The 20,936-nt window shown below is 46.5% G+C and overlaps 1 protein-coding gene across 1 annotated transcript in view; it reads right to left on the reverse strand.

The window, feature by feature from the left end:
- LOC118906806 (kremen protein 1) overlaps nt 1–20,936 on the reverse strand; it is a 144,496-nt gene that overhangs the window by 45,842 nt on the left and 77,718 nt on the right. Inside the window, exon 10 of the mRNA XM_036874489.1 lies at nt 4,293–4,417. Coding sequence (XP_036730384.1) covers nt 4,293–4,417 — 125 coding nt within the window. The remainder of the gene's footprint in view (nt 1–4,292; nt 4,418–20,936) is intronic.

Consider the following 20,936-nt stretch of genomic DNA (forward strand, 5'->3'; position numbering starts at 1 on the left):
CTGATGGATCATAAATAGATGCTGGGCCCTTTCCGTAATCTTTCTAAGAGTACTAGGAAAACTACATACCCCAGAAGCCATAAAGGATACACTGGGTACATAAAAATTTCTGCATTGAAAAAGAATAATATGATTAACTGTGGAAAAAATTTTCAACATATCAATCAGAAAAAAAGACTAATTTCCTCCACATGTAAAGAGCTCTTACAAATCAATAACATCAATCAATGACCCAATAGAGAAATAGACAAAAGTTATGAACAGACAACTCAGAATGAAAAGGCATTCAATTTCACTCAAAAGAAAAAATTGCAGATGAAAACCACAATGAGATAGCACCTTCCAAAACTGATGGTAAGGACTTAAAATCTTTGAAAAAGTGAGTTGGCAAGGATGTGGAGAAAATGTCACTTCACATATGCCCTCTTTGGAGCACAGTTGGTAACATGTAATAGAAGGCAAAATGTGTCTTCCTTTGACCTAGTAATTCCACAGTGAGGAAGTTTCTTACATGTATATTTGCAAAGAACAGAAGGAAATTAACTGCAGTACTATACGTAGTATCAAAAGACTGGAAACAACCTAAATGCCCCTTGCAGGAGACTAGTATATTAAGGTACACCCATCAGTGGAATGCTGTATTGCCAGTAAAAAGAACAGAGATAAGTGAAATGTGGCATACATATACAGTGGAATATTAGTCAGCCATTGAAAGGAACACAGTACTGATACATGCTCCAGCACGGATGAACCTTGAAAACATCATGCTGAGTGAAAGAAGCCAGACACAAAAGGCTACATATTGTATTTATATGAAATGTCTAGAATAGGCAAATCCCTAGAGACAAAAAATAGATTAGTGGTTGCCAGGGGCTAGGGGCAGGGGATGGGGAGTGACTGCTAGTGGGTATGGGGTTTCTTTTTTTTTTTTTTTTTGGGGTTTCTTTTTGGGGTGATGAAAATGTTCTAAAATTAGTGGCGATGGTTACACAACTCTGAATATACTAAAAACCACTGAATTGTTCATACTAAAGAATGAGTTTTGTGGCATGTGAATTATATATACATATACATATAAAGATAAGGCTTATATATATTTATATATATAAAGATGAGGTAGATTAGGGAACTTTTTTTTTTTTTTGGCTGCGTTGGGTCTTTGTTGCTGCGCATGGGCTTTTCTCTAGTTGCAGCGAGTGGGGGCTACTTTTCTTTGTGGTGGTTTCTCTTGTTGCAGAGCACAGACTATAGGCACATGGGCTTCAGTAGTTGTGGCACGCAGGCTCAGTAGTTGTGGCTCACGGGCTCTAGAGCGCAGGCTCAGTAGTTGTGGCAGGCGGGCTTAGTTGCTCCGTGTCATGTGGGATCTTCCTGGGCCAGGGCTCGAATGCATGTCCCCTGCATTGGCAGGCGGATTCTTAACCACTGCGCCACCAGGGAAGTCCCTAGATTATGGAACTTCTAAGATCAGTTGTTAAGTGAAAAAAGTAAGTGCAGCTGTGTGTAAAGGATGCTGCCATTGGGGGGAAATTGCAGGAATATCTACCCGTAAGTACTCAGATCATGCACTTACTTTCTTTAGAAGAATTCACAAGGAACTGCTAACTGGCTGCCTTTGGGAAGGTGAACTGAGGGACTGAGGGTGTTAGTTTTCACTGTGAATCTTTTTGCATGGTTTGAAAAAAATTAATACCAAAAAGTATACATATTATATTCACCCTCTGCCCTAAGAATTAAATTCATGTGTGTGTGCGCCCACGCATGCACACATATGAAATGGCAACTCTTACAATTCCAGCTCTGGAAGCTGCTATTGCCTGCATCCTGGGAGGGCCCCTGGGTGCTGGGGTGAAGTTTTGACATGGATCTCCACCTCTGGGCAGGCAGAGGATCCACAAGGGCCAGGGCTGGATCAGGAGCTGCGCCTCTGAACCAGCTGTACCCTGGGAGGCGGCCTCTCCCTCCCCTCCCGGGAAGAACCCTGTGCCTCTGTCCTCAGCAGGCCTGGCCCAGGGATTCCGGTTACTCATGACACACCTGAGTGGAGGCTGTTCAGGGAGGTGATGGGGAGGTGGGGGCCCTGGCCAGAGGGAAGGACCTGGCAGAGAGCCAGGGCTGCCCCCCCATGTCCACCGCTGGAGCACGAGAAGCTGAGTTGACTGTGTCCTCCCCTGATCCCAGGGAGGGAAGAAGAGGAAGAGAAGGGGAGAGAAGACAGAGATAGAGAAGAGGAGGTTGAGAGAGAGAGGAGAGGATAGAGAGAGAGAAAGAAAATGTTAGAGACAGAGATAAACATACAGAGACAGAGAGACTGAGCCCTGCCATCAGCAGGGAGGAGCTGGGCCTGACATGGAAAGAGGTGGGGCTCAGAGTAGCCACACAGGCAGACAGCGATGTGGAGAGAGCAGAGAGACCACAGGAGGACAGGATGGTGGAGAGGAGCAGGGGGTGGGGGTGGTCAGCAATGACCTGTCTTCTACTGAGTCAGCCCCAAGCCTTTATCTATGTGCCTGCAGACAGCATGCATTATCACAGCCACCCATGCAGAGGTATTCTGCCCAGGAAAGGGAGGCCAGGGAGGCTGATAAACTGCACAGCTAGTGACCACAGAGTGCGACTCAACGTCTTGCTGCAGAACCCTGGAGCAGGTGGTCGGGACAGTCCAGGTCCCAGATTGGCCCTGGGACACTGCACTGTGCCCAGCCCCCTCCTGATGGGGCCCGTTGGCCCATCTGGGCTGCTTGTGCCCTGCCCCGGTGGGACGTTCCCAGGAGCACAGCTGACCTGCTTAGACTCCTCCAGCAAGAAGGGCAGCCTGCTGTCAGGAAGGGGCTGACATTGTGGGGTCTGTAGCCCCAGCTTGGCCAGGAGGACGTTTCAATCCTGCCTGTATCTTCCTCACTGTGTGACCTTGGCCAAGTTGCTTCCCCTCTCTGAGCCTCAGTGTATTTGCCTGGAAAATGGGGATAGCAGCACTTGTCTCAGGCTAGGTTGCTAAGAGGAGACTTCAGATGAGCTCCTTATGCAGGGCCTGGCATATTCTGCTCAGGAAAAGGTACCCACGTGACTCTGAGGCATGGTGTACGTAGTTTGCAGAATGAGAAATCTGGGCAGCTTGGGAACCTGACAGACAGAAGAGTCAGTCTTTGGCAAAGAGAATATTGGGGAAGAATTTGGGGTTTTCTAAAGGCCCTTTGTTGCTACTAGTTGTTGCCTGACATTCTTCTATTGGCCAATCTCTTGGGCTAAAGCAAGGAAAACCCATGTTGAAATACAAAACTTTTCTCTAGGAGGGCTACTGTATTTGCTCAAGACTAGACTGCATAGTTTATTTACTGTCATCGTGACTGGCTTTGCTGGCCCAGGGATCCGGTTCTTTCTAAAACTGGGGATATGGGCTTCCCTGGTGGCACAGTGGTTGAGAGTCTGCCTGCCGATGCAGGGGACACGGATTCGAGCCCTGGTCCGGGAAGATCCTACATGCCGCAGAGCAACTAAGCCCGTGAGCCGCAACTACTGAGCCTGTGCGTCTGGAGCCTGTGCTCCGCAACGAGAGGCCGCAACAGTGAGAGGCCCGCACACCGCGATGAAGAGTGGCCCCCGCTCGCTGCAACTGGAGAAAGCCCTCACACAGAAATGAAGACCGAACACAGCCAAAAATAATACATAAATAAATAAATAAAAATTAATTTAAAAAAATAAATAAAACGGGATAGTTTTAGTTGTACTCTGCCTGCAATTAGGAAGCTCTGCCACTAGGTGGCGCCTTGGGTTTGTACTTGCACATTAATGAGTGGTTTTTGTTTTTTGTTTTTTTTGCCCCCTCTGATTCACTCCTAGAAGTTACCTTTTGAGAAGAATAGATAGGGATACAGAGACAGTCTTTAGTTTGGTGGAAAAGAGTGCTGTGATCACTTAGCAATGTCTACCCTGGGTGAAGGAGTGGAAAGCAGCAGCTTCTGTGCCAGGCATCCAGCCGCCTCTAGACTGTGCTTCTGAGTAGACAAGAATGTGTTTCTGTTTAATGATACTTTTTAGATTTAGATTTAAGTGGAAATCTTTAAAACACTTGATCATGAATATTAGAATTACTAATATCTGTTTAAGAAGGGATGCTTATAAGAATTATTTTTGTAATAACGAACATATAGTTTGGGAAAAGGTTTGCAGCAAGATATTTAAGAAAGCAAACATGAAGTTTCAGCCTTTCTTACCGGTCATGAATGGTTAAGAATTTCCATTTTTTCCCCACAATCGTTTTAAAGAGAGACACTTTTAATGCCTTTTCTTACCTGCTTTTTCCTATGTGCTCACAGGCAACTCTCATTCTTGGAGTTGAGATGTTCATAGCTTCCCTCAGGTCTGCGGCTGTCTGCTCACTCGGCCTCTGTCTCAGTGAGCCCATTCTTGGAAGAAACTATAAAAGAACAAAAAAGGCCTTTTTGGCTGCACTCTCCTTAAGAATTGCTGGGTTTTATAAAATCACTCTTTTTCATCAGTAATCCCTCAAAGCCTTCTTAGAATCTTTTTAGTGGTAAAACATTATAATAATATAATATCATTAAATTTTTTCAAAAAGAAAATAAATCACTTGTAATCCATCTATCTTGATGTAATGATTCCCTAGATGATTTTTGTTTGGGGTTTGGGCTTCCCTTCTTTTTAGTGCTTTTTTTTTGGCCAAAGAATGAGAAGTTCCAGCCCCATTGAAAATCTTTCCCCCATCTCCAGACAGCTGAAAATCTTCCTTCTTTCTTAGCTGTTAGCTAAACTCTTAGCTGTTTGTCCTTTGAAGTTAAAGCTGGTTTCATTTCTAATCTGCGCTGAATGGTTCTTTATTGATAGTCACACAAGAGATCAGAGGAAGCTGAATGCAAGGGCCAGGAGTTGTCACAGTTTCCACATACACGGCCTCCCGTTCACGATCCATATAAGTAAACAAGAGCAAAGGGATGTTTCCAGGGCAGGACACCAGATATCTTTGTTTGTAGGGATTATGGACGTGTCTGTATTTTCTTGTTTCTAATTTGTGGCTTTGGTGATCTCTCGTGTTTTGCATTTGTAATTTAAAATATAAATTATTTTTAATTAAGAAAAACACATTCACCACACTTAGGTATAGACCCAAGAGAAATGAAAACATATAGCCACACAGAAACTTGCACACAAAGGTTCACAGCGTCACTATTCATCATAGCCCCAAAGTGGAAACAACCCAAATGTCCATCAGCTGATGAATGGATAAATAGTGGTCTATCCATATAACGGAATATTATTCAGGCAATAAAAAGGAACGCAGTGATGACACATGCTACAACGTGGCTGAATCTCGAAAACATCATGCTAAGTGAAAGAAGCCAGACACAAAAGGCCACGTACTGTAAGATTCTATTGGTATGAAATGTCCAGAATAGGGAACTCCATGGAGACAGAGAGATTACTGGTTGCCTGAGGCTGGGGCTGGGGAAGGGGTGCAGTTGGAGGGAAATGGGTCATGACTGCTCATATGTATAGGATTTCTTTTTGGGATAATGAAAATGTTCTAAAGTTGACTGTAGTGATGATTGCACAATTCTGAATACACTGAAAACTATTGACTTGTACACTTTGGGTGAATTGTACGGTATGTAAATTATATATCAATAAAGCTATTATATAGGAAACACACATACATACATTCAAACAGAACTTAAGATTTTAAAGGTGGGAAAAAAGTGTTTCCCTAGACTCTGAGGAAGGAAGATGGGCCGGGGTGGGAGGTGGGAGGAAAGATCCAGCCATGTCTGACCCTCACGCTCCCCCAGACACACTGCAGGACGCCAGCTGTGCCCTGCAGCGGGTGGCGGCCATTCTGCAGTGAGCAGGATGGATGTGGGTGAGGTGGGCCCTGCTCGGGCCGAGCTCGCAGTCCGGAGAGCAAAGACAGGTGAACCCACGTTATAACCCCCTGGGACGACTCGTGACGGGGACAGGCTGTGGGAACTCAGGCCCCTGATTCACTTGTCAAGGGGAGTGCAGGAGAATCTCTCTAAACAGACTTGGTAGACGAGCAAAAGTCATCCAGGTGAAGCCCATGGGAAGAATCCCAGGCAGAGGGAGTGGCGGTAACTGCACAGGGGACGCCTGAAGGCAAGAGCACACGTAGACCCTTGCAGGAACCAAGGGCAGGTCAGTGTGGTGGGAACAGGGTGCGGGGAGGGGAGCAGGGAGATCCAAGGCCTAAGAGGTCAGCAGGACCTGGCTGAGGGAGCTTCCTGAGGCTCTGGGAGCCTGTGAGGCTTTAAGATGGAAGGGACTGGGGTCTGGTCTCTGCTTCTGAAAGATTCCTCTGGCTGTGCGCGCTGGAGGCTGGGAGACGGGGTAGTTGCAGTGGCCCAGCTTGGATGATGGCAGCTGGGACTATAAGAAGGGGTTGAATGGTGACCCCCAAAACATATGTCCACGTCCTGGAAGCTGTGAAGGTGTCCTTATTTGGAAAAGAGTCTCTGCAGATGTAAGTAACGATTTTGAGATGACATCGTCCTGGATTACCTGGGTGAGCTCTAAATCCAAGGACAAATGTCCTTATAAAGGACACTGGAGGAGAGACAGAGAAGAGGAGGCCATGTGGAGACAGAGGCAGAGATCCGAGAGGGATGCAGCCACAAGCCAAGGAATGCCTGGAGCCACCAGAAGCTGCACGTGGCAGGGAAGGATCCCCCTCTAGAGGCTTCAGAGGGAGCCCTGCTGACATATTGACTTCCGGCTTCCAGAAGTGTGAGAGAATAAACTTCTGTTGTTTTAAGCCACCAAGTCTATGGTCATTTGTTACAGCAGCCCCAGGACATGGATACAGGCAGGCACGTGGGGATGGAGAGAAGTCACCAGATCCGAAGACTTTTAGGAGGTAGAAATAACCTCCCCCTCACACCTCCTCTCCTGCCCGAATTCCCAGGCATTGCCTTTTACTCCAACTGCAATGATCTAAGCTTCATTCCTTCAACTGAGGGCTGTGTCACCCACCTGTGAAATGGCATGGTAACAGCTGCTCTGCAGCTAAGGATGGGGGAGTGTGTATGCCCAGTGCCTGGCACACGGCGAGCATTCAGTACATGCGATGATGGTTATAAATTCACAAAACCTTAGAGAGTACGTGAAATACCCTTTCACTTTGCAAACGTCCCCAACCCTCAGAACCTTCCCCACTGGCCTCCAGGGAGGCTGAGAGGAGTAAGAGTGTAGTGGAACAGAGTTATGGGTTGGATGGTGTCCCCCTAAAAGATGTTGAAGTCCCACCCCTTGAAATGTGACGTTATTTAGAAATAGAGTCTTTGTAGATGATCAAGTTAAGATGAGGTCATTGGGGTGGGTCCTCATCCACTACGGCCGTGTCCTTATGAAATGGGAAATTTGGACACAGAGACAGGTGGAGGGAAGATGATGTGAAGACACAGGGAGAAGGCCACCTATGAGCCAAGGAATGCCTGAGGCCACCAGGAGGTGGAGAGAGCAATGGAACAGATTCTCCCTCCCAACCCACAAAGGCACCTGCTGAGCCCTCAACTGCAGTCTCCCAGCCTCCGAGCTGTGACACAATAAGTGTGTTGTTTATACCCTCCAGTTGTGATACTTTGTTACTGTGGCCCCAGGGCACGAGCTCAGGTGAGGATGAGATGAGTCTCACGGTCGGAGGAAACTGGGCATTCCAGGGCCTGTAGGGGTACCTTGGGTTGGTGCCAACCCCTGTCGCCCACAACAATCACCGTCCAGGCCAGTGGCCAGGCTCGGCTGCCTCTCTGCCCCCCACCATCCCAGCAAGAGGGCACCAGGCGCTTCTAGGACAGAAGTCTGGGATGCATTTGGAAACCCTGGAGGAGGGGTTTTCCAATTCGGCCCCATCCTGGTCAGCAGGGGAACCACCATCTGGATCCTGTCTGCAGCCCCTGGCAGGGGAATCAGAGCAGAGCTGTAGCAAGTAATCAGGGAAGGGCGGCTCCCTTTGCGGCCAGGGCTCCCTGTGGGAGACAGCAGGTCCTGCAGTCTGGCCCTGGGTCAAGCCCTGGCTCTACACTTACTTGCTGGGTGAACTCAGGCCACTCATGTCACCTCCCTCCTCTTTGTTTTCTTACCTATTAAATGAGAATAATAGTAGAAGTTACCTCCAAATGTTGCTGCCAGCATTCAGTGGGAGAATGGGAATAGCAGGATGCTTGATGAAGGGAAATCTTAGATATTTTTTTTAACTTAAAAAAATTGTAGGGCTTCCCTGGTGGCGCAGTGGTTGAGAATCCACCTGCCAGTGCAGGGGACACGGGTTCGATCCCTGGTCCAGGAAGATCCCACATGCCACGGAGCAACTAAGTCTGTGCGCTACAACTACTGAGCCTGCGCTCTAGAGCCCACGTGCCACAACTACTGAGCCCATGTGCCACAACTACTGAAGCCTTTGCGCCTAGAGCCTGTGCTCCGCAACAAGAAAAGCTACCGCAATGAGAAGCCCGGGAACCACAACAAAGAGTAGCCCTCACTCGCCTCAACCAGAGAAAAGCCCACGCGCAGCAACGAAGACCCAACGCAGACAGAAACAATAAATAAATAAAATAAAATAATAAAATACATAAATTTACCAAAAATATTGTGGCAAAATATACATCATTTAAATTTACCTTTTTAACCATTTTTAAGTGTATGGTTCAGTGGCATTAAGTACATTCATATTTGTTGTGCAACCGTCAGCACCATCCATCTCCAGAGCTCTTTTCATCTTGCAAAACTGAAACCCCATCCTCATTAAACACTAACTCCGCATCCCTCCTCCCCTCCTGCCCCTGGCAACCACCACTCTACTTTCTGTCTCTATGAATTTGGCTGCTCTAGGGACCTCATATAAGTGGAATCATACAGTATTTGTCTTTTTGTGACTGGCTAACTTCACTCAGCACAATGTCCTCAAGGTTCATCCATGTTGCAGCATGTATCAGAATTTCCTTTAGATTTTATTTTCCACGAGAAGACTATTGTGAGCGGCTTGTGCGGTGGTGAGCTCCAGCCACCTTGGCAGGAGGTGCTGAGCAGCCCCTCTGCGCTAGGTAGGTGCCGTGGGCCCAGAGGAAGGAGGCCCTGGGATGGGTCTGCTCTCGGGGCTGCCTGTCTCCTGACCTCTCGCCTGGAGAGCTGGAAGGGGGCATTTTATTAGGGGGGCCGGAGCTCCTGACCCACTCCCTTGTGAGTTTCTAAAGTTTCTAGGAGGAGACCCCAGGGTTCCAGGGACCTGCACTGGACTGAGGGGAGGTGGGCACTGGTTCCCAGCCTGCCGGGGACTGGGGTGGGGTGAGGAGATGGCTGGGTGCACACACATTATGTATATGAACCCATGTGAACTAAAAACGAGGATTGACTGAAATACTGAGGGGACCTAGGTTAATGTGGGGTGGCTCAGCCAGCGTCTGACCCAGGTCCTGGAAATCTCCTCTCAAGGGCTGCATCTGAGTTCAGGTTCTGCCATAAGTGCAGCCAGGCTGGACCCTGCCTGAAAGAATCCCGAGGTTTGGGCTTCCCTGGTGGCGCAGTGGTTGAGAATCTGCCTACCAATGCAGGGGACATGGGTTTGAGCCCTGGTCCGGGAAGATCCCACATGCCGCGGAGCAACTAGGCCCGTGAGCCACAACTACTGAGCCTGCGCGTCTGGAGCCTGTGCTCCGCAACAAGAGAGGCCGCGATAGTGAGAGGCCCGCGCACCGCGATGAAGAGTGGCCTCCACTTGCCGCAACTAGAGAGAAAGCCCTCGCACAGAAACGAAGAACCAACACAGCCAAAAATAAATAAATAAATTAATTAATAAAAAAAAAAAAAAAAAAAAAGAATCCCGAGGTTCCCAGACATGGGATGGAGACCCTGGCCTCTGGGTCACCCTCCGCCTCATACATGGCTGCATTTCCATGGCTCCCTCCCAGCATGTAAATGGCCCTGGGCACCACTCCACAATGGAATGGTTCTTAGGTGGATGGTGGACTCAAAAGGCCTTGGAGTCATCCTTCTGCACAGCGATCTTCACTGTCCAGGTAGTAGGGGATGCAGTGGAAAATGCGACCAAGCATGGAGCCTGGAGGTTAGACAGACTTGGGCCACCACGGGCCTGAGCAAGGGTCCTCACCTCCCTTCACCAGCCACAGTCTCCTCACTTGTAAACTGGAGATAACAACTGTGTTCACCTGACAGGGCAGGCGAGGATTCGTGGGGTGATGTACAAAGTCCAGCCTGGGCCTGGTGCCTTATGAGGAAATGGCCCCGTTACCGTTAGGAGAGGGGACAGCTGCCCGGGCTGAATGTGCATTGGGACGCCCCCTTGGATGCTTTTTTTTCTTTTTGGATGTGTCAGCTCACTTTCTAGCCACTGGCCTCTTCTAGAAGTTGCACACAGATAAAAGGTCCCAGTTAATGAGGATTCTAGCTAAAGTTTTAAAATTCACAGCAAGCCCACTCCGCATAATAATGTATTAGAAACACAACAATCCTTTAATCTAGAAGGAACTAATTGCTGGCCTCAGAAATTCAGGGCACGCTGACAGAATCCTTAATTTCTTGAGTTGATGGTTTCAAAAAGCGACTGATTTTAGACTGGCTTCTCTCTACGTGTAAGTAAGACTCCCACAGTTCTGACAAAGGGCGAGATTGTCTCAATGCCTCACTCAGTAAGAATCATGTATGTGGGGTCTGAATTCATGTCAGCTCTGAATTTTTCCTGCTGGGTGGAACGTGGCCGACTTGAATCCCCAGGAGATTCAATGCTGGCTCTGTGGCCTGAGCATCCCGGGCCTGTACAGGGAATGGCCTCATTCGTCCCACACACAAGTTTGCTGAGTGGCCACTCGGAGCCCAAGTTCAGGTTCGGTGTTGGATATGCAGGAGCATATAAATAAAAAATCTTTGCCTAACCTAAGGTTGCAAAGATTTTCTTTTCCTATCTTTTCTTCTAGAAGTTTTATAGTTTTAGGTTTTACATTTAGGTTTATGATCTATTTTTGAGCTAATTTTTATATACAGTGCAAGGTGTGGATCAAAATTCTTTTTTTAAAAAAATTGCGTATGGATGCCTACATTAGTTGCTTGAGGATGCCATGACAAATTATCACATACTTGGTGGCTTAAAACAACTCTCTAACAGTTCTGGAGTTCAGAAGTCTGAAAGCAAAATGTTGGCAGGGCCGTGCTCCCTCAGGGCCTCTGTGAGAAAATCTCTTCCTCATATCTTGTAGCTTCTGGTGGCTGCCTGGCATTCCTTGGTCACATCACTCCCATCTCTGCCTCTGACTTCATACCACCTTCTCCTTGTATGTCTCTCCTCTGTGTGTCTCTTATAAACATACTTGTCATTGGATTTATGGCCCACTCAGATAATCCAGGATGATCTTCTCATTTCATGAGCCTTAATGTAATTACATCTGCAAAGACCATTTTCCCAAATAAGGTAACATTCAGAGGTTCTGGGAATTAGGATGTGGATGTATCTTGGGGGTGGAGGTTCAGCACACTATCATTGTTTTAGCGCCATTTGTTGAAAATATCAATACTACACTTTCTCTATGAAATTGCCTTTGCACCTTTGTTGAAAGTCAATTGACCATATACATACATGAGTCTATTTCTGGATTCTTTGTTCTGTTCCATTAAATCACTTGTCTATTTTTATACCAATGCCACATTGTCTTCATTGCTGTAGCTTTATAATATCTTGAAGTCATTTATTTAAGCCCTCCAACTTTGTTCTTTTTAAAAGTTGTTGAAAGGACTATTCTAAGTCCTTTGCATTTCCATGTAAATTTTAGAATCAGCTTGTCAATGTCTACCAAAAGGCCTGCTGGGATTTCGACTAGGATTATATTGAATCTGTAGATTGATTTAGGGAGAATTGACATGTTTGACAATATTAAGTCTTTCGATCCACAAACATGGCATACTTTTCCACTTACTTAGACTTTTTAAATTTCTCGGAACAATGTTCTGTACAATGCTTCATACTTCCTGTTGTATTTATCCCTATTTCATATTTTTGTACTATTGTAAATAAATTTTTTTAAATTTCCAATTGTTTGTTGCTAGTAATACTATTGATTTTTGTATGTTGATCTTGTATCTTGCATCCTTATTATACTCACTTACTTGTTCTCATAGCTTTTTTGTAAATTCCATCAGATTTTCAATGTAGACATACATGTTATTTGCAAATAAAGGCAGTTTTCCCCCTTTCTCTCAAATACAGATGCCTTTTATTTCTTTTTCTTGCCAGATTATATTGGCTAGAACCTCTCGTACAATGCTGAATAGAACTGGTGAGAGTAGACAGGCCTGTCTTGTTCATGATCTTGGGGGAAAGTATTCAGTCTTCCGTCATTAAAGATGATGTTAGCTGTAGGATTTTTGTTGTTGTCGTTTGGGGTTTTTTGTGTAGATGTCCTTTATTAGGTAAGGAATTTCCCTTCTATTCCTGGCTTGCTTAAAGTTTTTTTTTTAACAGGAATGCATGTTTTTCTGCATTTATTGAGATGCTCTTACAGTTTTTATTTTTCAGTCTATTAATACAGTGAATCATACTGATTGATTTTCCAATATTAAAGCAACTTTGTATTCTTTAGAGAAATCTCACTTGGTTGTGATGTATTACTCTTTTTACATGTCCTATATTCAGAGATGGCTTATGGAATAGTGGTGTGAGGAACTCTGTGGCTCCCTCTCCCCAGAGAAACAACTATAATTGATAACAATTATTTGTAAAACAAACAAACAAAAAACACACTTAAAGTCTCTGAAAATTGCCTTAAGGGCATACAGCAAACAAAGAAACATTTATTCAAGAAAATCTAGTAAATCTCAGAACAGCAAGAGTCTGTAGCATTTGAGACATGGCACATTCCCTCCCTCCCCCACGCATTTCAGATCAGAAAGAATCAGCAAATGAGGATAGACTGACAGAGATTATACAATCTGAAGAATGGAGAGAGAAAAGAATGCAGAAAAATGAACAGAGAGTTAGAGAAATGTGATACAGCATTACGTGCACCAACACATGTATAATGGGAGCACCAGAGGAGAGGAGAGGAGAGAGAAAAGGGGGAAGAAAAACTATTTGAAGAAATAATGGGGCTTCCCTGGTGGTGCAGTGGTTGAGAATCTGCCTGCCAATGCAGGGGACACGGGTTCGAGCCCTGGTCTGGGAAGATCCTACATGCCACGGAGCAACTAGGCCCGTGAGCCACAACTACTGAGCCTGCGCATCTGGAGCCTGTGCTCTCCAACAAGAGAGGCCGTGATAGTGAGAGGCCCGCACACCGTGATGAAGAGTGGCCCCCGCTTGCCGCAACTAGAGAAAGCCTTTGCACAGAAACGAAGACCCAACACAGCCAAAAATAAATAAATAAAATAAAAATAAAGGAATTCCTTTAAAAAAAAAAGAAGAAATAATGGCTGAAAACTCCTCAAATTTGATGAAAACATTAATCTACATATCCAAGAAGCTTAATGAACTCCAAGTAGGAAAAATTCAAACAGTTCCACATCCAAACACATCATAATAAAAAAAAAGTTCAAGGACAAAAAGAAATTCTTGAAAGCATCAAAAGAAAAGTATGTCATCACATACAAGAGGACTTCAATAAGACTAGTAGCTGACTTCTCATCAGAAACAATGGAGGCAGGGCTTCCCTGGTGGTGCAGTGGTTAAGAATCCACCTGCCAATGCAGGGGACATGGATTCAAGCCCTGGTCTGGGAAGATCCCACATGCTGCGGAGCAACGAAGCCCGTGTGCCACAACTACTGAGCCTGCGTGCCACAACTACTGAAGCCCATGCACCTAGAACCTGTGCTCTGCAACAAGAGAAGCCACTGCAATGAGAAGCCCATGCACCACACCAAAGAGCAGCCCCTGCTCACCACAGCTAGAGATATTCTGCGCACAGCAATGAAGACCCAACGCAGCCAAAAATAAATAAATAAAGTAAATAAATTTATTAAAAAAATAAAAGAATCTGCCTGCCAGTGGAGGGGACACTGATTTGAGCCCTGGTCTGGGAAGATCCCACATGCTGCAGAGCAACTAAGCCCGTGCGCCATGACTACTGAGCCTGCACTCTAGAGCCCGTGAGCCACAACTACTGAACCCGTGTGCCACAACTACTGAAGGCTGCATGCCTAGAGCCTCTGCTCCGCAACAAGAGAAGCCACCGCAATGAGAAGCATGAGCACCACAATGAAGAGTAGCCCCCGTTTGCTGCAACTGGAGAAAGCCTGCACGCAGCAACAAAGACCCAACACAGCCAAAAATAGATAGATAGATAAATAAATAAATAAATTTATATAAAAAAAAAGAGAAAGAAACAATGGAGGCAAAGTGCTGAAAGGAAAAATATGTCAGCCAAGAATCTTATACCCAGCAAAAACTATCTTTCAAAGCTGAAGGTGAAATAAAGACATCCCCAGATAGACAAAAAACAAGAGAATTTGCTGTATATTATTGGATTCAATTTGCCAACATTTTGCTAAGAATTTTTGTTTCTATGTTCATGAGTGATATTGTAATTTTTTTATTCTTAAAATACTACTGTCTGGTTTTCGTATCAGTTGAATTAATGGCCTCATAGAATGAATTGGGAAATATTTCTTCCTGTTCAATTTTCTGAAAGTTTGTATGGAATTGGTATTATTTCTTCCTTAAATGTTGGGGGGGATTTGCAGGCCCAGTGAAGCCATTTAGGCCTCAAGTTTTGTCTGTAGGAAGGTTTTTAACTATAAATTCGAAGTCTTTAATAGATAAAGAGGTATTCAGGGTATTTCTTGGTTCTTGAATGATCTTTGGTAAATCATGTCTTTTCAAGGAATTTATCTATTTCATTTAAATTGCCAAAATTTTTGGCACAAAGCTGTTCAAAATATTCCCTTTTTGTTTTTTAAATATCTATAAAATCTATAGTGATGGCACTTCTGTAGTGTGTCTTCTTCCTTTTTTTATTGGCCAATCTGGCTGGAGGTTAATCAATTTTATTGCTCTCAGAGAACCAGTTTTTTTTTCCAGTGATTTTCTCTATTATTTTTCTGTTTTCCATTTGTTTGATTTCCATGTTGATTTTTATGCCTTTCTTCTACTTACTTGGGGTCTCACTAATCTCCTCCTCCTCCTCCCCCACTCCCCCTTCTTCATCTCCTCCTTCTGCTCTTCACCTTTTTCTTCTTGCCTTTTAGTTTCTTAAGGCGAAAGCTCACTCCAATCCTTTAAAATTCATTGAGGTCTGTTTTATAGCCCAGAATATGGTCTATCTTGGTAAACGTTCCATGTGCATCCTGTTATTTTGGGGTAGGAAGTGGTATAAATGTCAATTAAGTTGAAAAGAATGTGGAAAAACCCTGAATGAGTCCAGGCAGTGAAGAGAAGGTCAAGGGTTGTTGCAGAAACTGCAGGAATATTTCTCAGTCATAGCGAAGGCTGAGGCTGTACAGAGATGGTCTGTCCAGGGTCTGTGGGTAAACACCTGGTTCTGGCAAGGAGAGGTCCAGGAGGGAGGTGCAGGTTCAATGTCATCTTGGCCCTGGGCCTGTCTGCATTGTGGCCCTCATAGCTGCCTCCCTGGCTATCTCCTTCACAGGTCCCCTCTGCTGGGCTGGGCTGATGATACCCAAGTTCCAATTTCTACCCTCCTCAAGGCCCCAGGCCTTGACGTGGCCACTGGGCCTACCAATGAAACTCTGGCCACAGAGGGACCCCCGCCCACTGGATTCTGTGTCCACTTAGGTGGGGTACAGGCACTATATGTTTGGGTCCTGGCTCCTCTATTTCCCAGAAAGTTATCTGTGGCAGGCAGCCTATCCTGAGCCTCACTCTTCTTCCTCAGATCATGGGTCCTGTTCCCACACCCAGTTCTTTTATGCTCCTCCCCACTGCCTGCAGCCCCTTGGCTCAGACAAAACTAAGCTCTCAGCACCTGTATCAGGTGAACTGTGCCCACCCCCAAACTCATATGTTGATGTCCTAACTCCCAGTATCTCAAAAAGTAACCACATTTGGACCTAAGGTCTTTAAAGAGGTAATTAAGTTAAAAGAAAGTCATTAGGGTAGACCCGAATCTGATATGACTGGAGTCCTTTTGATAAGAGGAAATTTGGATACACAAAGAGATACCAGGGATGAACATGCACACAGGGACAACTATGTGAAGAGGCAGAAAGAGGGTGGCCATCTGCAAGCCAAGGATAGGGGTCTCAGGAGAAACCAAACCTGCCAGCACTCTGATCTTGGACTTTCAGCCTTCAGGACTATGAGAAAATACATTTCTGTTATTTAAACCACCTAGTCTGTGGTATTTTGTTATGGTAGCCATAGCAAATTAATCATCACCCCTCATCCCCTCCTCACACACACAACAAGCTTTTCTACCCATTGAGGGAGGTGGCCCAGCCATACCCTCAGCCAGTCTGCAGAGCTGGGTGCAGATCTTTTTGGTTCCTGGCAGAGCCAAGAGGCCACAGCCCGAGGATCTGAGGGCGGAAGAATCCAACCACCAACAAAGGTTGGAGCAGAACCTGTTTCCTCCACACCTAGATCCTCCAAATTCTGAGGAACTCTTTATTAGTTATCTGTTGCTCTTGTAGGTCAAGAGTTCAGGAGCAGCTCAGCTGAGCTGTTCTGGCTCAGGTCACTCATGAGACTGCGGTCAAGATATTGGCTAAGGCTACCATCACCTGAAGACTTGACTGGAGCTGAAACACCCACTTCCGAGATGGCTTGCTCACATGGCTCTTGGCTGGAGGTCTCAGTTCCTCATCACACAAGCCTCCCATGGGGCTGCTTCAGTGTCCTCACAACATGGCGGCTGGCTTTCCCCAGAGCAAGTGATCCAAGAGAGAGGAAGGCAGGCACTGCAACGCCTTTTATGGCCAACCCTTGGAAACCAAGGGTAGTCTGACCCATCTCCCTTCTGACCTCCCCTTTTTAGTTCAGTAGAGATCCATGGGGCTGCCCTGGCTCCCCTGTCCACCTCCCTGTGCCAGGGGCAGAACTGCCCCTTCGGGCAAAACCACCATGCCTCAGAGACCCCCTCCCGCAAGTCTGCAGCTGCGGGTGGCATTCCACCACCAGGGAAGGTTAGGGTTCTGTTCCCCTTAAGATGCAAAGGCTGGATAGAAGAAACCAGCACTCTGCCGATTGTCCCCAAAGTCTGCAGAAAGGGCAGGAGGCCCCAACCCCATCTCTGTCTCCATCCCTCCCCTCTCCCCCACACGCTTGGGAGGTTTCAAGGAGACTTCCCTCCTCTCCTCTGACTCAGGTGGGGTGGGGAGGGGTCTGCTAAGGAGGGAGGTGTGACATATGTGCCACTGGCTGCACATTCCCTTCCTAACTAGAGGCTCCTCCAGTCCTTTGTGGGAGGTCTTGAGACTGGGAAGGGTGAGGGGCTCACCTGGACCACCCAGCAGGACCCAGGCCCCTTGGCGGGCTCCCCGAGGGCAGCTCAGAGACCCCAGATCTCAGAGCAGGTTATAAGAGTTTGTTCTCAGGAAGGCAGGCTTGGGCAGGGGGAGCTGGCCGGCCACTGGGACTCTGCTGCTGGTATGGCCCTTTGGACTTGTGCAAAGTGAGCCACTGAAGGCGGACAAGATCCCCCAAGGGAGGACAAGGAGGACATCTAGCCATGTGTTCCCACTTCCTGGCTGCTGGGACGAGCTCTGGGCTGCTGGGATGAGCTCTGGGTGCCCCGGCCTGGAAGGGGGATCTGGACAGTGCCCCTCAGAGCGTCCACCACAAGCTTCAAGTTTGTGGGACAAGTGTGCTGCCTCCTTGACCTGCTCCCCTCCTCCCCCTGGCCTCCCAGATCCTATCCTTCTGGAAGCAGCTGCAGTGGTTCTGGGCTCTGCGGGAAGAGGAAATGGAAAAGTTACTTGTATTTGAGACATTTCCTTGTATTCCTCTGATAAAAGAAATGTTCACGTATTGAGGTCTGGGGAAGTCATTCTGGCTTATACATGAGTTAACTTGAATTTTATGCTAACTAGTACAGCCCGTTTGTGGCCTATTAAACATACATTGTACATCTGCTTTGATTAAAGAAAAGGGCGCTTTGACCAGAAATAAAGAATGCCCATGTTAAAAATAAAGATTAAATGCCTCCCTTCCTGGGATGGCACTCCTCTGATGCTAAGACTCCCTTCCCAGGTGCCAAGGCCATACTGACTTGATGTGTACATGCTGATCTGCTTTTTTTTTTTTTTTAACTTGAAGGAATGTATCCCTGACTTGTTTAATGTTCTTTGTTCTGACAAGACATAAAACTGTGCTGAAAACCATGCTTCTATGCAGCAGTTTCTCAGACTTATCTGAGAGGCTGTCTTCCTGGCTATAGTCCTTAGTTTGGCTCAGATAAAACTCTTTGCTATTCCTATTACAGATTGTTTGTTGATTATTTTCATCAACACCTCCATCCCCAGCCCTGAGGCTTCCAGGGAAACCCCCGGTTATGGAGCTGTGGAGAGAGTGGACAGTTCAGCTGACCTCACTAAGCCCTGGGCACTGGCTGAAAGATCTGGGCTGCAGGAGCCAGCTGGAAGCACCTGGAAGGTCACTTGCATTCCTGCAATAATAACAGCAAACTTGAGCTTGCACTCACCAGGCGCTGGCTAAAATGCCTCACAAGCCTCATCTCAGGGTCCTCACAACCCTGGTGGACAGGTGTTAAGATGCCTGCTGTACAGAGGAGGACACTGAGGGCCACAGGCCTGGTGCATAGCAGGATCTGCACTCATACTCAGCTTGTCTTAACTCCCAGCAGGCTGGATACCCAAGGACCAGAGCAATTAGCAGAGATGGGCTTTGACAAACTTAGCCAGAATCTGGCTAGAAGATAGCAGAAGATTTAGAAAGAAGCTATTTTAATTCCAACATGCACAAAGGTTTGGAACTTATGGTTAGTTTTGTTTGAGTTGTAATTGGCTATGCGGAGGGGACGGGGCAGTGTCAGCTTGTCATTGGCAGCCTCTAAAGGTCTCGGCTGGCTGTGTCCAATGCCACTGTCCTGAACTGCTCTGCCACTTCCACCCCGTTGTCACCTCTGTCCTTTCCCTGGCCCAGCTCCTACTAGGGCTGAGTTACCTTCAGCATTTTCCTGGGCTCCCCAGCAAGGGGACTGTCAGCTCCTCTGTGTAGCAAAGGGGCATCAAGGCCAGAATCATTCAAAGGCCGTCATAACAAAGACCATTGATATGGTTTCAGATTCCACACTGCAACTAACCTTTGAAAAACTGCCAATTTTGTGTTTTAGTTTATATCAAAGAAGAATAGCCATTGTTGTCTGAAAAAGCTATTGAAATGCTCCTCTTTTTTTCCACCTTCCTATCTGTATGAGGTTGAATTTTCTTCATATTTTCAACCAAAACAATACATCACAACAGACAGAATGCAGGAGCAGACATGGGAATCCAGCTATCATCTGTGGAGCCAGACATGAAAAGATTTACGAAAATATTTTTTAAAAAGCCATATTCTCACTAATGTTTTTAAAAATATAGTTACTTTAAAATAAAAATATTTTTATGCTAACAAAAAATATACTTACTGTTATTTTTAAACAAATTAATAGATTCTTAAAGTTCTCAATTTAAATTTCTAATAGGAGTATTAGTTTTCTATGACTGCTGTAACAAATTACCACAAACTTTGTGTGGCTTAAAATAACACTAATTCATTCTCTTACCATTCTAAAGGTCAGAAGTTAGAAATGGGTCTCATTGAGCCAAAACCAAGGTGTCACCAGGGCAGTTTGGGGCATTTAAACAGTGCCTGGAGCTCAGTAGGTGCTAAGTGTTGGCAATCATCATCACCTTCTTCTTCTTCTTCTTCTTCCTCTTAATGAGGTTAGAGAGGTCAGTTGAAGCCAGATCATAAAAGCCCAGGAAGCCCCATTATCCTGGGAGCACTGGGGTTATTAGGGCTGGTGTTCGGTTGTGGAAGCATTTAGGCAGGAAGGAGCTGGTCAGCCCTGGGTTCAGGAGGGCCCCCCTGTGGGAGGGTGGAGAATAGATAGGAGGCGGGAGACCACCAAGGACACTACTGCTGTCACCCAGCAAGGGGTGGTTATGGCTTGACCTCGGCAGTGGCAGAGGGATAAAGGGCAGTAGATGGGATTGAGAGAAAGGTTGGGACAAGGCCCATGTTTCTGGGCCAACAAGAGTCCAAGGGCCGGACAGGTAAGAGTCACACCTGTCAAGTGCAGGAGTGGCTGCCTGCAGAGGTACAAGCTTCCTGCCGCAGGAAGGTGAATGCAGGGGTAAAGGGCCACCTGCTGAGGATGTTACAGGGGGTGCCTGCACTTGGACAGAGCACGACCTCCAGCTCTGACAGACAGACATTCCAGATTGTGACTTAAATTACCTGGTCCTGGCATATAGGAAAGCATCTGTAACCAGAGGTAAATTAGGAAGGCCTGGGCCACAGATGGGGTGGTCAGCCTCCCTCAAAGTCTCAGCATGCTGAGGGCCTCCAGGCTCTCTTACATGCATGCATGGGCCTGCCCAACAGGTGCACACTCCATCTGTTATCACCCACTACCCTTGTCTTCTGCTGGGTGCCCAGGCTGCCCACTGGTGCCAAACGCCTGTGGTTGAAGTCATGGTGGGACTGTGGTCCTCAGGGCTGGTGTCCGGACGGGAGGTCCGGGGTGCCCAAATCCTGCTTCCCGTGAGGTTGCACAGTGAAATATACACACCAAGACATTGACAAACAGAAAAATGATATACAACTTGGTTCTGGAACAGTCTCAGAGGAGCCCGCACTGGGCTTGGGGGCCTTTGATGTCACCGAGTGACAAGTCCCGCTTTGCCATTAAATGATTATGGCCATTGATCCTGAGCAAGCCACACAAGGCTTTATGTGCTTGTCCAGATGATAAAACATATTGCGACCAGGGCTGGATTCCTTTGCGG

Source organism: Balaenoptera musculus, chromosome 14 (assembly GCF_009873245.2).
Source record: "Balaenoptera musculus isolate JJ_BM4_2016_0621 chromosome 14, mBalMus1.pri.v3, whole genome shotgun sequence".
In the NCBI taxonomy this organism is placed as follows: Eukaryota; Metazoa; Chordata; class Mammalia; order Artiodactyla; family Balaenopteridae; genus Balaenoptera; species Balaenoptera musculus.